This window comes from Homalodisca vitripennis, chromosome X (assembly GCF_021130785.1).
Source record: "Homalodisca vitripennis isolate AUS2020 chromosome X, UT_GWSS_2.1, whole genome shotgun sequence".
NCBI lineage: Eukaryota > Metazoa > Arthropoda > Insecta > Hemiptera > Cicadellidae > Homalodisca > Homalodisca vitripennis.
In genome coordinates, this window is record NC_060215.1 from 83029799 (window position 1) to 83046597 (window position 16799).

At 32.2% G+C, this 16799-nt stretch overlaps 1 protein-coding gene across 1 annotated transcript in view; it reads right to left on the bottom strand.

Annotated features, from left to right (window-relative positions):
- Nucleotides 1–380: 380 nt before the first annotated feature.
- The window catches only part of LOC124369273 (protein ERGIC-53), a 47632-nt gene continuing 31213 nt past the window's right edge, over nt 381–16799 (bottom strand). Inside the window, 3 exon segments of the mRNA XM_046827185.1 lie at nt 381–1793; nt 4927–5208; nt 8006–8111. Of these exon segments, the coding sequence (XP_046683141.1) occupies nt 1757–1793; nt 4927–5208; nt 8006–8111 (425 nt within the window). The 3' untranslated portion in view covers nt 381–1756.

Consider the following 16799-nt stretch of genomic DNA (forward strand, 5'->3'; position numbering starts at 1 on the left):
TCTAAACTGCTTTTACAGTTTGGAGGATATTTTTACGCAAGCTCCCAACAAAATTAAACCAATCCTGACCCTTCCCTGGGACAGTTTGACATGCAGAAGCCTACAACTGGGCCAACTCCTGTGGAACTACAAGTATCAAGTAAGTAAGTACTAATTCCCAAGGAGTATGATTTGTTGAAGATGAGGCTAAGATTGAATAAGACTTACCTTATTAGGTGCTATGCTTGTCCTTTCTCTAGTCTACTTCCTTAAATCTACTTTTTTCATTAAAAGCATTAGTAGCTTCATATTTCTGTATACTTCTGTCAGTTTCTTTATCTAGTCAAGCCCAGTGACAAACATATCCCAAGATAGGAATTTAAACCAAAAGAAATTGAAACTTTTATATTTTTAAATTTTTATTTTAAGAAAATTTTTTTATAAAACTTAAACAAACTCGAATCAAAATTACAATACCTTGATAAATACAACCAGATTTTAAACTAAGTTTCTAAGTAGGACATAAATTTAATGAAGTTATGAATTGTATCAAGAAACAGAATAAGATAAAATTAATGCAGATGATGAACTGAATACTGAGCAAAAATTGTGTACAGCAACGGGTGAATGACGAACAATTAATCTTAGATTAAATTCATTGGATTTCGAGTAGAACCAAAAGAAATTTTCCAAATTTGTTATCAAACAGAATAATAGTGGTCTGTGAGATTCAAACAAAACCTTTCTCACTTTACAGTCTTAAGCAAATCATTATTCTCTAACGGAATGTACTTATGAGGCTATAAACCAAACATTCTTTAACTCTTGCTGGAGTTTTTAAATGATGAATTCACAATAGGGCTGGGAAAATATTAACATCAATTAACCTACATACCTAAAATTAATTACACATAACACTGGCTCAGGCCTTGAATTTTTAATCCCATTTTCAGTCTCGTTATTACAGAACTGTGTCAGAAAAATGCAACTTAAGTCATCATTTCACTGAGAAGATAAAAACTAACCTCTATTCTATACGTTATATTTCAGTAAAACCATTAATTCAAAAACATAATAACCATTGAAACACATATATCCCCTTAAAAACTAATCATATTTGTATAACTCACTAAAAGACAACTAATTGTGCACAAAGTTTATAATTGTACACAAGTAATTTTCAAGGAAGAAATATAGTTGTTTGTGTGTGTGTTAGGATAGACTCTTAAACACCAATATAAAAATGAGGTAAACAAATTTTCAGTACAAGGTTATCTAAATTCTTTTGTTCGAGATGATAAGAATATCCAGTTGTCTTACACCATTGTACTACCACAGCCTTAGTTTTTAAACGGAGTTCAGGAAAACACAAATCTTACTGCTCATAACCCACCAAATAAAATCTAACATTTATAATATTCTACAACAACAAATCCTATTACACAGTCGGACATATTAAAATCTGTCAAAAATAACACTGCAATATAAGCTACATATTGCACAACACCTAATATAACAAAAATAAAAATCAAACCATCATAAAAATCTCTAATTACAGAATCATACACTTAGTACATAAAAAGTTGAAAAGTGAATTCTGTGATTTATTCCCAGCCCTACATATGGGGATTGTTGTACAGAACCTTAACTTGAAATGTTATTAAACATCATTTAGTAAGAGGTAAAAATAAACCCCTAATTAAATATGCATTGTTCAGTTGCTGCAGCAGCTCTGGCCTAGGTTGGATTGAAGAGGTTAAACTCAGTAGACGTCTTCTCAGTAGAACTTCTTGGCTTGTGCTTCTTTGTTGTCCCTAAAAAATAAATTAATAATTTGTTACAAACAAAAAATAAGTACATTGATGAAGGTCCTGATAGTATTTTTTATAGTTTCATAATGGGTACAAGTTGGCTACGACATGTTTGTAGATCATGATTTATTTTGTGAATGAAGATTCTACTAGTATCACATTCTGTGTCCCATCCAGGATTTACGCTGTGATCGCATTTGTCTCATTTTGCAATGAAAGCGGGAAAAAATGAATAAATGTGAAACGTATATGAAATTTTGGAAATTCAGTTTACAGTGTTAAAGCTATTGTTTTCAATGATTCTAGAAAATAAAATATTAGACACCATGACACACCGCTAGCAGACGAACAGTGTCGTTGGAAAGTGCCTGCTTACTCTCGAATCAAAAAGTATAGATACCAGAGTTTGAACATTAACGGATAACTAACTAATAGAGCTAAAATTATGGGAGTTACAATAAAATTTAGCTTGTTTAATTTCACGTCTAGAAATATAAATTAAATTATTTACAAACAATAATCTAGTTTTGCGTTTAAAAGAATGAAAAAGTACCCATTTTTGACTCTTTACTGAAATTTTTAAAATTAATATAGTTATTCATTGATAAACCTGCTATAGGATGTAAAAAGCCCATTTGAGAAAAGATTATGGGAATTGTCTAATATATTAAAACAATATTTAATTCATTACGGTTTTCTTTTGCAGTTAATTACGCAAGCGGGTTACACACAATGTAGTGTGAAACAAACACCCATGCTTTGTGTCATGACAGCAGTACTGGTGCACCATGGCTGACACCCATAAAAAACGGAACAAAATTTTTACCCTTTATTATGAAACGCTCTGAAGATTTCATAATCAAGGGTATTTTTCGTTCTGACATCTGTAACTAGTACTGATTTTTTGAGGATATTTTATAGTCAGACTCTATGTATATTTTCATTTCTATGTATATTTTAACAATACATTAAACATGTTATTTTGTAATTAAATTGCTTTAATCAAACCTTTTCACAAAAATTTCATCTTTTCATTATTAAAGTTCTAAATATTTCAACAGCAGTATTTTTATTCAAATAAATATTGGTTCTGGAGGCTAAAATATTATAAAACTTCAGACTGATCTTTCAATAAGTATTATTAGAACCTCCGCTGAACACTAATGCTATTATATAAGTGCACAATATTAATAAGTGCTACAGGACAAATATTTTTTCTAAAGAGTCTGAAGAGCTTGTAGCATTTTTGCTAAGAAAATTTTCATCCCAGGTTAAACCCTGGTCCCATATGTCTGACGATCATGAATTCAAAGTAGGTGTGATATTAGCAATACATTACAAATAAAAGTTCTTGTTGACCTCGTAGAAAATCACAATACAATTTATTGTTCTGAAATAAATTTCTTGTCAAACAAGTAAAGTCAAAAAGGACTCCAATATTTAATTCAATTAACTAATAAATCTAATTGTCAGTAAATTGCTTTGAGTATAAGACTTTTTTAACTATTAAATGAGACATCATTGAAACTTCAGTGGAAATACTGTAACAGGTCTTTGAATGTTTATAAAAAAGAAACTATTAAATCTTTAATAGTTGCTGTTTAATGACTTCTTAAACAGGATAAGGTCATATACATTTTAGTCTGATACAAATTTAACTTATATGTTTCACCACAATTTACCTTAATTAGTTGTAAAACATAGTAATAAGGTCAATTTTACTAAATTTTCACACACAACTTAAAAATTTAATTTGTTTGCAGTAGTATAAATAATAATATAACTATAATTTTAGTTTAGTATTTTATTTCTATGCTGTACTAATTTTAGAAACGATAAATATTTGCCAATTATGTAGCTATGTATATTTGGTTTGTTAGTGGTTATATTTGATCATCATGGATGTAGTTTCCAATAATTTCTAATAAAATTTATACGATTATCTTAACAATCCTAAAAATATGGTTATTCTTGAGACCAGTTTTGATTTTTACCCAATCATGTTCACTCAAAAACAAGTTTGTAAAGACTATTTTTAATCACATTTTTTCTGATTGTTTTAAAAAATCTGACAATATTTAACACAAAATACTAAAAGCTTTTAAACTAATTTGTTAAAATACAATAATAACTATGATATATATTTAATAACAATATGTATTGGCAATAGCTAATATTCATAGCATATTAACGTTGTTGGATAGTATTTCAATGTATTTATTATGTTCCAATATCCAAGCCTGAAAGCTGAGGAAATAAACAGACTCAAGATATCACAATTCACTTTCACTAACGCTATGTGATAGTAATTCATTAAATGTCACATTAATATATGTTACAACTAAATTCATGTGCATTTCTGTAGTTTTCTTGTAAAAAGTTATTATATCTACTGTAATCAAGGTAGAAATAGTAGGTATAGAAATAGAGCTATAAGGGCACACCTTCTTTTTGTGCTGATTGCTGCATATACAGATACAATGTTAAATGTATTCAAAAATAATTAAAAATGAAAGTAATAACTTTATGGCTGTTTGGACTAGGCCATACTATATTTAATTCTTTATTGTTACACACATTCTAATGAATAGCATCACTACAGGACAAGTGACATTGTCAGTTTATTCATGTATATTCAACAGCATACCAAAGGCAACTGAATTAGAATTGTTCTACTGCTGTGTGATATTTGAGTCTACACTGCTGTCAAGAAAGCAATTCTTTGACTAAGTAAAATGTAATCGGAAAGAAATGTTGTTTGAAAGATTTTCTAACATTATTTTCTTCTCAAAGAACTCTGACCTTAAATGATGTTTTTTATGTACACGATAACTTTTATTTCTTGTGTAATAACTAGTTGATCTTGGTGTTAATGTTTTGTGTGTTTTTAGATGGAACCAACTTTTTCAGGCATAGCCAAAGGGCTGTTCTTAAGTTGGAAAAACCAAATAGTATTTATAATTAATATGTGAAGATATTGTTAAAATGTAGTTTTTTTTCCTTCAATGAGGTAACATTTTATAGACAAGGCATATTTGGATAATATCCAATGTTCCTTTGAACTGATTAGTCTTTTTATAACCATTAAATCAATATAAAAAACTTAACACTTAAAAGAGTAAAAAAATAGACTTACTTGTAGACTGAATAGCCAACATAACAGAGGAGTTGCACAACTGCAACGAAAATAAATATGGGTAGAGAAACGCAAGTGAGATTGGGACAGCTGCTTGGAGGAGGGGAGACCAGTTTTTGGGCAGTGGCAGCTGCGTCACGTTTCACAGAGTTGATGCCATCTCTCAGCTCGTTGACTAAGGATACCATGTCATACCCCACACTCTGAACCTGGGCGGTAGGAGCTCGTGCCTGATTGCTGATGATGTTATCTGATTTCACCATAACTTCGGACATGGAATCTCTGTTAACATGACCATACACTGATGGTGAAGTTGACTATGACTTAATTAAATTTAACTTTAGCACACAATAGTACTAATTCTGTTTGATCTATAATGTAAACCTCAATTTGAAGTATACTTTATAAAAGCTTTAGTTATAACAACATGGTGATGGAACAGAGTGGCGCAGCCAGAAATCTTCTTTGGGGGTGTCCAGTACACCGTTGATCGGAGTATGGAAACACCCCCAGACCAATAGGGGTCCGGGAGAAACTCCCCCGGGAAATCTTTGAAACATTAGCTCCTAAAATGGCTTATATTTTATAGTATTTTTTAATGAATAAAGGAGGATTGGTGTATATAAAGTTTGCAGTAAAATCACTCTACCACCAATCACCAGTAAGCTTATACTGAAATAGTTAAAGTATTCTGTAACAAATTCAGTTTATATGACGTTTGTTTAAGGGGAATCTGTTGTCTCATTAAACCAAATTAAAATTAATTTAATTAATTAGTTAAATTTTCATATATCGGTACCAGTTATTTAAAAACTACTGTTGCCAGGAAAGCTAAACCTGTTGTTGCTAAACTCTTTTAACTAGCTGTTATACCTCAAATTTAAGTTTTTTACTTTCAAAAGTTTTATATATATATATATATATATAAATTACATTATGACAAAAATTACGTTAACAACTTGAATATTTTTGGAATTAAACATTTTTAATGGTTACTATTGAGTAAATTTAGGTATATCATACAAAGGAGGTTGAAAGAGATATGTGGTGAAATTAAGCACTTTTTGAAAAAACTACCTTGAAGTAAGTGGAAATTTTGAAGTTTTTAGGAAATAAAGCCAAAAGAGGAAATATTGTGTTTATTCAGACAACATCATCAATTCCAAGCCTATAAAGCCCTTATTATACTTTCAGAGTTCCAGCTTCCTCTTCTTAGTTCTTGCTGCTACTCTGGAATTTGTAATCATCTCATCAGCTGTTTGATCGGCTTTTATTTTCCGCATTTGATCAAACGCCCACAGTTTGCACCAGCCTCACCAATGAGTTCTACACCTTTTACCCTACCTAAGTAACCAGAGCTTTAAATTACTATTAGAATCCTGTAGACCTCTGTAGATAGGCTTGATTTTGTTCATAAGTGCCAAAGAGAGTAAAGAGCAGTATATCCATAAAATATGGAGCAAAAACTCAATATTTTTAAAGTTATATTAATATAAGAATCAAAAGTGGAAAAAATCTACTTTTTATCACATAACATTGTAAATTTAATTTAGTGGCTTAGCAAATTAAAATATACTTGTTTTGTACATCAAACTATTCATAAAATAATAAAAATCAAGAAAATTAAAAAATCTATTTTTTAAAAACGCCAGACTCTCCTTAACTAAAATAAAATTTAATCATAACATTAACAAAATATTAAATGAAATAGATAAGTTTAAATCACAAATCAAGACCAAAGCTAAATCTTGATGTCTACTCTCGGATCACAAATTAATAGAGTTCCAGTAACAGGAATTATATTAAAATTTCGCTTGTTTATTTCTGTATTTCTACGTATAAAACTGTTTACTAACAATAACTTCCATGATATATCAGTGACAATGAGAAAAATTCCGTTTTTTTTGGCACTTTTCAACCATCTGCAACTTTGAACGTTCATAACTCGGAAACTTGTGATTCGATAATGATTAAATGTTTATACAAGATATATGCAACAGTAGGCTACTGTAATTTAGTATGTAATGTTTTAGAATCTTAGAATAGTATGGGAACAAAGTTGTTATCAAAATACCATCTTAACTTTTATTCTTGACTGAGTGATCCTCAAAATTCGGCAGTGGTCATATCATGGAGCTCTTAGTCATTGAGCATCTAATTTTGTAAACCACTATTAAAAATATTACAATTTTTAATATGAATTAAATTGAACACGTTCTCTTAATATATTGCAACTGGTAATCTGCTTGTTTTAACATGCAAATTGTCACGCTGCCCAGGGCAGTATTGCCTCGTAGTAAAAACGAATGACAAAGGACCAATACAGTTCAGAAGTGCTCAGAGCTTGGCAACATTCTTATTACTGTGACAACTGATCATATCGGGACTACTCCGAAAGATACTTTGTACCAAGTACTCGTCCTAGGAGTACATGTTATCACAAACCAAAAGTATCCGGTAAAGGTTACTTTTACAATACAGATACTTTACACGTTTACCACCATTCCAGTTACAAAGTACTGAGACTCGTTTAGCAGTAACAGTAACTGGAACATTTTAGGAGTACTCTGTAACATATGATTTTACATCAGTACGAGTAAATTTTACACTCAGTTAATGAAAATACAGAGTACAGGGAGAAGCCCCAAGGAATAGTAAGAACTAACCTCACTTTTGTAGTTGTGAGACATCACATTTTGAACTAAATTGAATTATATGTGTATTTCTTAAATTAAACCGTTTTAAAGTTAGAATTTATATATTAGATTATAATTGATTTCAAAGTTATAAAACAAATGTTATTTTTTAGTCCAAAATAAACTAACATGGGACTGATTTCTGAAATAAAATGCTCTTGGGAGGAACTAAACCCCCCAAGAGGGATTTATACTTAACTTCAAACACTCAAAAGTTTTAACAACACTCATCTTACACAGAAAGACAACACACCCTAATCCTGACATTTTCAAAAAAAAATCCAACCTTCAAGTTTAAGTTGTCCATTCCTAGTTAATATGTTAATGGAATAATATACAACTAAAAAACTTAAACCAACTGTAAAGTTATTGAATTAGCAGACCTGAGTTTTTCTGCCAACAGGATCAGTTTGTTCTGGTTAAGAATGATATGATCGACCTCATGTCGCCGGATTGTCTCACCGATCACTTGCTGCTGACCACCAGGCACTGGAAGAAAATTATGTGTTAAAATGTAAGTATAGATTATTACTATATTACTTAAATTACAATTAATGACAATAATATTAGGTCTATTAATCTGCCCTACTCATTCATTCTACTTTATTCTGATCCAAATATTTCCTTGTGGAAGATGGCCACCACAGATTATTGAGGAATAACATTTTTTATCATTTTAACTACTGGAATCATCAAACCAGGTTAAAAAAAACTGCTTTCTCTTTTACCACTATAACCATTAGAACCAGCCAAACCACCATGTCACTATTATTTACCTTGACTTTTGACTTATACACACTTTCAGAAATTAGCTAATAAATCAAATCAAATCAAATCAAATATTTATTTGTTGTAAACATGTTCACATGTATAACAAAGTCAACTTAAAAAGGTTACTTAACCTAACTTAAAGAGTTAACAACTTTCGTAAAAATTCTGTTACATCGTATAAGCAGGTTTGCAACTAGAAAGTTCTTTAGTTTTTTGTCTAAATCTAGTGAGTGGCAGCTCTTTAATACCTTCCGGCAAAACATTAAACATTTTTATGCCTTGGTATAGAAAACTCTTCTGAGTTGCAGAGTATCTGCATCGTTCACTTATAAGTTTATTTTTGTTTCTAGTTGCATAGTTATGGACCTCAGACATTGCAGGCAAAAGTGCCAAGTTCCTCTTAACAAACAAGAGTGTGCTAAATATATACATAGAAGGCAATGAAAGGGACACCTAACCTAATGAAGAGCTCTTTACAGTGGGCCTGCCAGTGTGCATCACAAATCAGACGGATTGCTTTTTTTTGCAGCACAAAAAAGCTTCTGTACATATCCATGGTTTGCCCAGATTGAAGTTCCATAAGAGAGGTAGATGTAAGTATGTGGCCATAGTAAACACAGAGCAGAACACCAACAGAGACACTGCCTTTAAGTGCTCTGATCATGAAAAATGCCTTTTGAAATTTTGTTCGCAAGACTGTCAATTTGCTGATGCCATTTAAGATTGCTCTGGACTGTGAACCCCAAGAATTTTGAGTGGGTTACTTCCCCCCGATTGCTAAGGCTGAAAGCAAGGTCCTGAGTTTTCCCGTCATTAAGGCTTAACTTATTTGCATTACACCAGTCAAGAATGGTTTTAGTTTTGGTGTCGATTATGTAACCCACATTTTCTGCACTGTTACCCTGGACACACACTGCCAAATCGTCAGCAAATAGAAATGATTTTACTGAATGAGCATTTAGGTTGTACGGCAGGGTCATTAACATAGAGTATGAAAAGCAAGGGTCCCAAAATGGACCCTTGTGGGACACCTTGTTTTACACACTTAACTGTTTTGAGTAAGAGCCATTTAGGAATACGGATTGCCATCGATTGTTCAAATAAAGATCTTAAGAACTGCACTACACTGTTGTCAATAGAATAAAAATACATCTTATCCAGTAAAATATGATGCGACACTGTGTCAAAGGCCTTGGACATATCAAATGATCTGAAAAGAACGTTCAGGTTGTTCTCCAGTCCTTCAAAACAATTCAAGATCAAATCCTGAGTAGCTTCAACAGTGCTATGGTTAGGTCTAAAGCCGTACTGATTCTTGGACAATAACTTATTTGATTCCAAGAAGGAGGAAAAGTTGTTCATGAATGAGACGTTCCAAGACCTTTGACAGCGTCGGAACAATGGATATTGGCCTATAGTTGGCACAATCATCCCTAGGCCCTCTTTTGTGTATTGGAATGACCTTACTTTACTTTTAGTTTGTCAGGATAAATACCCTGCTTAATACACAATTGAAAAAGATATGTTAGTACTTCACAAATAGACCTAGCTGATAACTTCAGTATTGCTGCATTGGTGCCATATATATCAAGACAAGTGCTATTATTCAGTTGGTTTATGGCTAGGTAGACTTCTTCTACTGTAAAAACTTCTAAGAGTGAATAACCCTACTGAATTGTTTCCTGTTGCACAGTTCTCACTATTGTCAAGAAAAAAACACTATGATTAGGCTTATTTACATCAGTTGGTATGCTATTACAAATTTGTTCTACACACTGGGTAAGAAAAAAACTGTTAAAAGCATCAGGCGTTAAATTAGCGTTAATATTGGGAGGCTTACTGTTAACATTTCTAAGCTGATTTATTGACAGACCATGCAGCTTTTGATTTATTGTTTGAACTGTCAATTATGTTGTTATTATGATTAAGTTTGGCTTTTTTAATTTCTGCCTTGTACGTTCTCTTAAGAGCAATATAATTTTCTTTAGACCTGTTACAGTTAGTGTTGCAGAATAAAATAGTAAGCATTGTCAAGTTGGACCTTTAATATTCTTAAAGTCCTCATTGTACCATTTGTTGTTAGATTTACTATTTCTGTTGGTTATCCCAACAGTTTTCATAGGCATTGCGCTGTTTACCGCCCATAACAACAAATCAAAGAACTTATTGAACTTATTGTTTAAGTCATCCTTACTATTATATATAGCTAACCAATTTATACTATTAAGGTAAGTTAGAAATAGCTTAGAGTTCTGAGGATTGATAGGCCTAACAAGTTTTCTTTAACTTAAGATTGTCTGAAGTCACGTTTCAGGGTCATTCCATACCAAATCAACCAATGGTCTGAACCTTGACCTCTCAGATTTGTATGATTTTTTGTTTATGTGTTCTACCCATAAGAAATAGTTAAAATCCAAAATTTCAAATTTTTTGGGCTTTTCGTTTTTGAGTTACAGGCAATTTAAAAAAAGCCAAAAAAAATACAGTTTTCAGTCAATTTACGATTATTTTAAAAATGACCTAGTTCCAAAACTATAGCACCTAGAGAGCTAAAATTTGTAGCATTCCTCTTCCTCTTGAAATTCCCTTCAATTAGATGTATCACATGACTATGTTACATACATTTACAAATTTTCAAAAAATATTCAAAAAACATTTTTTGAAATTCCTAAAATACGTTCCCTTGGATTTGATCAGGAAAAATATATGTATTGCCCATTATCATTGACTACATACATGCAAAGTTTCAGGATGGGGTGTAAATGGGTTCATATTTAAAACAATTTTTCCTACTGGAATACCTGCCGGTTATGTGTGCGTGAGCTGCTTCTGGGCTACACATACTATTCTCGGGACATATGAAACTGATATGAACCTAAATTATTTAAATAGCATACCTTTTTAAGACCCTGTTTAGTTGAACTTGGTTCTGAAAATAATTCCTTTAACAAACTTTTTAACAACATTGTAAAATATAATAAATAGCAAGTACAAAAAATGAAAAATATATAGGCTTGTACATGTAATATATATATAGTTTATAATAATATATATTATTATGAATTTGTGTATAAAACCAGCCACATGCCAAGAATGCATTCATAGAGAAACATGTGGCAACCTGAAATGACAACTTGCTTTGCAGTGCCCCAGTCAGTGGTTTTCATGTCACAACTTGATTTGCTGTGCCCAGTCAATCAGTAGTTTTTCCATGTTACAACTTGCTTTTCAGTGCACCAGACAAGCCAGTTGCCTGAATGTCTTGGTTGTGTAAACAATCTCAGCACATTTTTTAATCTTATATTATTATTTGTTCAGTCTTAGTTATAAAAGTGTACATTAATACTGTTTTAAAACTTATCTTAGTGTATATAGTTACAAAGTGATTTGGGTGTGTGTTTTTTTATTGGTGCCAATAAAATTGCAAATAATAATGTGAAGCAGGTACTTACCTCTACAAATATTTATAAATAATTTATACATACACAGCAAAATAAACACATTTAGCAAAAAACATTTTTTTAACTAAAAATTCTCTAGTTAAAAAAAATAAATTAATATTAACTTGCATTAAAAAAAAGAACTTTTTATAACTAAAATGGCATCTCAAAAGAACTGGGCAGTTATTTCTACAAAATGTTGTAACCCTTTTAAAAACTGATAAACATAAGAAAATGTGTGCAAAATCGCTACGAAATGTAACAGACTGGATGTGTTCTTTAGATTTAGGAATTATTAGTGGCATGAAAATTTGTGATACTTGTCGGAAAAAGATTTATGAATCTTACAAGACAGATGAAGAGGTTTTGCAAACTACTGGGACTTCAAATTTGGATGAATCTTTTACTGATCCACAATCCTCTTTAGATTATTTAAATAAATCACTGGAACTAATCGGCGAGTCACCCCTTAAGAAGAAAAAGTTTAATGTACCTAGCTACACAAAAAAGAAATTGGATAAAATTAAAGTTAGCTTAGAAAAGAACTTATTGCCAGAGTCAAGCCAACAGGAAGTTTGTTGAGCTTATTGAAGAGTCAGAAATAGAGATGTTGCAACAGCTTAAAGAAAAATTTGCCAGTACAAATGAAAGAAGTGAAAAAATAACAATTTTGTCTATTTTACCTAAAAGCTGGAGTTGTCAAAAAAATTGAAGAAGAATTTGAAGTTACAAACTACATGGCTAGAACAGCTAAAAAGTTGGTACAAGAAAAGGGGATTCTTTCAACCCCTAACCCAAAACCTGGAAGAACTCTTAGTGAAGTTACCGCTGAATCTGTAAAAGATTTTTATAATTCTGATGAAGTTAGCAGATTGATGCCAGGGAAAAGAAAAAAGATTACGTAACAATCAGAAATAAAGAAGGAAAAACTCCAGATACAAAAAAGATTGGTTTTGGCCAATTTGCATGAAAAATACCAGTTGTTCAAGGAAAAATTCCCAGAAAACAAAATTGGTTTCTCAAAATTTTGTGACTTAAAGCCCAAAAACTGCATTTTGGCTGGGGGAAAAGTGGGACACACACTGTATATGTGTATGTACCTTGCACCAAAACATTAAGCTGATGATGAATGGAGCAAAAATGCAAGATTTGAAATTTGATGATGAAACTACTCTAAAATCGTATCATTCCTGCCTGGCCAAGATTATGTGCAATCCACCTTCTCAGCATTGTTACATGGATGTGTGTAAAGAATGCCCTGGTATTACTAAATTAAAAGAACTATTGACTACCACATTTAATGATGAAATGATTGATGAAGTCACCTTTAAAAGGTGGGTAACTGTGGATAGGTGTTTGATGGAAACTGTAGTCAAAAGTACGGATGATTTTATTGATGATTTTTTGGAAAAACTTATGAAACTCAAAAACTCATTCATTTATAGCCAACCAACAGAAAAGAATACTACAGTGAAATAAAGGTAAATTTGACTGAAGGTCACGTGGTAGTAAATTGTGATTTTGCTGAAAAATTATTCGTTTGTTGTACAAGATGAAATACAATCCTTCCATTGGACCACATTCCCAAGCAACCTTGCACCCTTTTATCATTTATTACAAATGGGAGGGAAAATTGAAACACTTACAGTATGTTTTTATCTCAGAATGCTTAGAACATAATACAGTAGCCTTCTACGTCTTTTCAGAAAAAACTCTTAGAAATCTTAAAAGAAAGATTGCCTTTTTACGCTCAAGAATGATCACATACTTTTCTGACGGCAGCGCTGCACAGTACAAGAACAAGAAAAACTTCTACAACTTGTGTTTACACAATGCAGATTTCAATGTGGAGGCAGAGTGGCAATTCTTCGCAACATCCCATGGCAAGAGTGCATGCGACGGCCTTGGCGGAACTGTTAAGCGGCTAGCTGCTAAAGCCAGCTTACAAAGACCGTATGACCAACAAATCCCTCACACCTAAACAACTATATGATTTTGCTGTGAAAAAATATAAGAAGCATTGATTTTCAGTACTCCACGATAGAGGACTACCAGAGACCGAAGAATTGTTGCTGCCTCGATATAGTGAAGTAAAAGCAATTACAGGCACACAAAAGTTTCATTCATTTCAACCCCATACAGAAAATCAAATTAATGTCAAGCCTTACTATTTTAGCTTTGATGGATCCCTTGAATGTGTTGACAACCGTAAAGCTAATAACCCCAACTGATTTGGAAAAAATTCATGGCGGATTTGTGACTGTGGCATATGATGACTCTTGGTGGCTTGGGTGCATTGAAAAGAAAACTAATGACATTTACAAAATTAATTTTTTGCACCCAAAAGGTCCAGCATATTCTTTTTTTTATCCACAGCCAAGAGATATACTTGATGTGCCAGGAAATACGCTCTTGCAAACAGTGGACCCAACGACAGCATCCGGAAGAACATATTCTTTGACACCTGAAGAAATGAAGAAGCTCTTCTAAAGCTATGGAAATTTATCTCACAAGATTAAGAAGAATTAATGTAAAGTAGTGTTCCATATCAGTAATAAAGAGTGTAAACCGTGTACTATGTAAATACTTTCATTACATAAATATTTTAAAATTCTAAAAAATACAGGAAGTTAGTAATAACATGAATGTGTGGCCTACATAACTATTATATTGTTATTTTTAAATAAAGAAAAAATTGCAAAAGATATAACCTAGGTATTTCAGTCACAGAATAAATTGGTTCATGTTTGAGCAAAAGAAGACAAACAAACAATAGGTAAGTGGTGTTAGGCATATACATGTTTTCATTATATATATATATTTTTTTATTATTTTTGTTTTAAACCCTTTAAAAAATTTTTTTTAAAGGAATGATTTTAGCAGTTATCAAAATAAACTTTAAAAAAGTTCAACTAAACAGAGTCTTAAAAAGGTATGCTATTTAAATAATTTAGGTTCATATCAGTTTCATATGTCCCGAGAATAGTATGTGTAGCCCAGAAGCAGCTCACGCACACATAACCGACAGGTATTTCAGTAGGAAAAAATTGTTTTAAAATATGAAACCCATTTACACCCCATCCTGAAACTTTGCATGTATGTAGTCAATGATAATGGGCAATACATATATTTTTCCTGATCAAATCCAAGGGAACGTATTTTAGGAATTTCAAAAAATGTTTTTTGAATATTTTTTGAAAATTTGTAAATGTATGTAACATAGTCATGTGATACATCTAATTGAAGGGAATTTCAAGAGGAAGAGGAATGCTACAAATTTTAGCTCTCTAGTGCTATAGTTTTGGAACTAGGTCATTTTTAAATAATCGTAAATTGACTAAAAAACTGTATTTTTTTGGCTTTTTTAAATGCCTGTAACTCAAAAACGAAAAGCCCAAAAAATTTGAAAATTTTGGATTTTAACTATTTCTTGTGGGTAGAAAACATAAACAAAAAATCATACAAATCTGAGAGGTCAAGGTTCAAATCATAGTGTAGAATTGGTTGATTTCGCATGGAATGACCCTTCATTGGTGTACTGAAAATGATGGCGTTGTGATCAGACACACCTGTGTGCAAAACGGAAGCATTCCATCTATCAGGATGTAAGGATGTAACAATATTGTCCAAACAGGAGCCCCTACTTGTCGCATTTGATGATAGATTTGGCCTGGTAACATCCTTAATCGTTATGTGTAAACCAAAAAGTTTTAGTTAAGTTATACAGCTCTAAGGTATCATTATTATCGGCCAACAGATCGATATTCAAATCTCCTGCGCATATAAAGTCAAAGTTCACACCATGCACACACGAGAAAACTGCATGCAGCTTGTCAAACAAAGCGCTGGTCTTACCTGTAGGTGGTCTATAAAAGCAAACGATGATGGTATTAAAATCAACTAACTGTATTGCTGTAAGTTCAAAAATTTGTTTCTTCAACTACCAGTGATAACTTATTATATACTTGGAAACGCACATTCTCCTTCACAAAGATCACTGTACCACCATGAATCGCATTTGATCTAACAAAGTAGCTTGCAGTTTTATAATCTTTGCAGTGTCAAAAAATCAATGTCAGAGTTAAGAACCCAGTGTTCAGAAACACAGATAACATCAGCACTGTGCAGTGATGCTAAATGATTCAGATAGTCCAGCTTGTTTGTTACACCCTGCGCGTTCCAGTACAGTAGCGTTAAGTTAGACAGGGCATTATTTGTTTTTGTTGGTAATGTAGAGCTATTTAAAATGTCTTCATCATTTGATTTGTGTTCATTTAGGTGTACCAGAGAATTTTTAGGTAAGTCAACCAATGTCTACAGAAGCCTTAACCGCTAACTTTTTGTTTTTGAGTTTTGTACATTCCCCAAAAAAGAATCTTGGTCCCCATTTGTACTTATTCTTTTAAAGTTAAAGTAACTGACATAGGCTCCGGTTGGCCAGAATTCGGGAAATAAAAATTTGGTCCCATAGATTTACCCGGTACACCAACCTTAAAAGATCGGTAACCAGGAAAATTTATTCCTCATCTGGCTGACTTTATAGTTACCTTTAAGGCCATCATTAAGATAATTTTTTACTGCGTCACTGTTTACATCGGTTGAAAGTCTTGAGAGAAAGAGGTACCTGTATTTTTCCACAACTTTAAGGTCATTCCCTTTGGTAGCCGTGCCTAGAATACATCTTCCTTTATTAAGATTTTTAGTATTTTTTCTGGGACTAATGCTGTTTTAGTAACCATAGGTTATCACTAGGACCATGTTTACTTTTAGGGTTTATGTTTCAAAATAGGCCTATCATGGTTAGAATGGCTACTGTTTGAATGATCAGTACTAGGCCTAGACCTGCCCGATTGCTTTGGTGATGTTGTAGAATCTTTTTTCAACTGTGTGAAATTCTGAATGTTTTCTACAGCTTGTGGTTTGGCACACACTGGTTCCAACGTTATAGGAGGTACCCATGTACCCA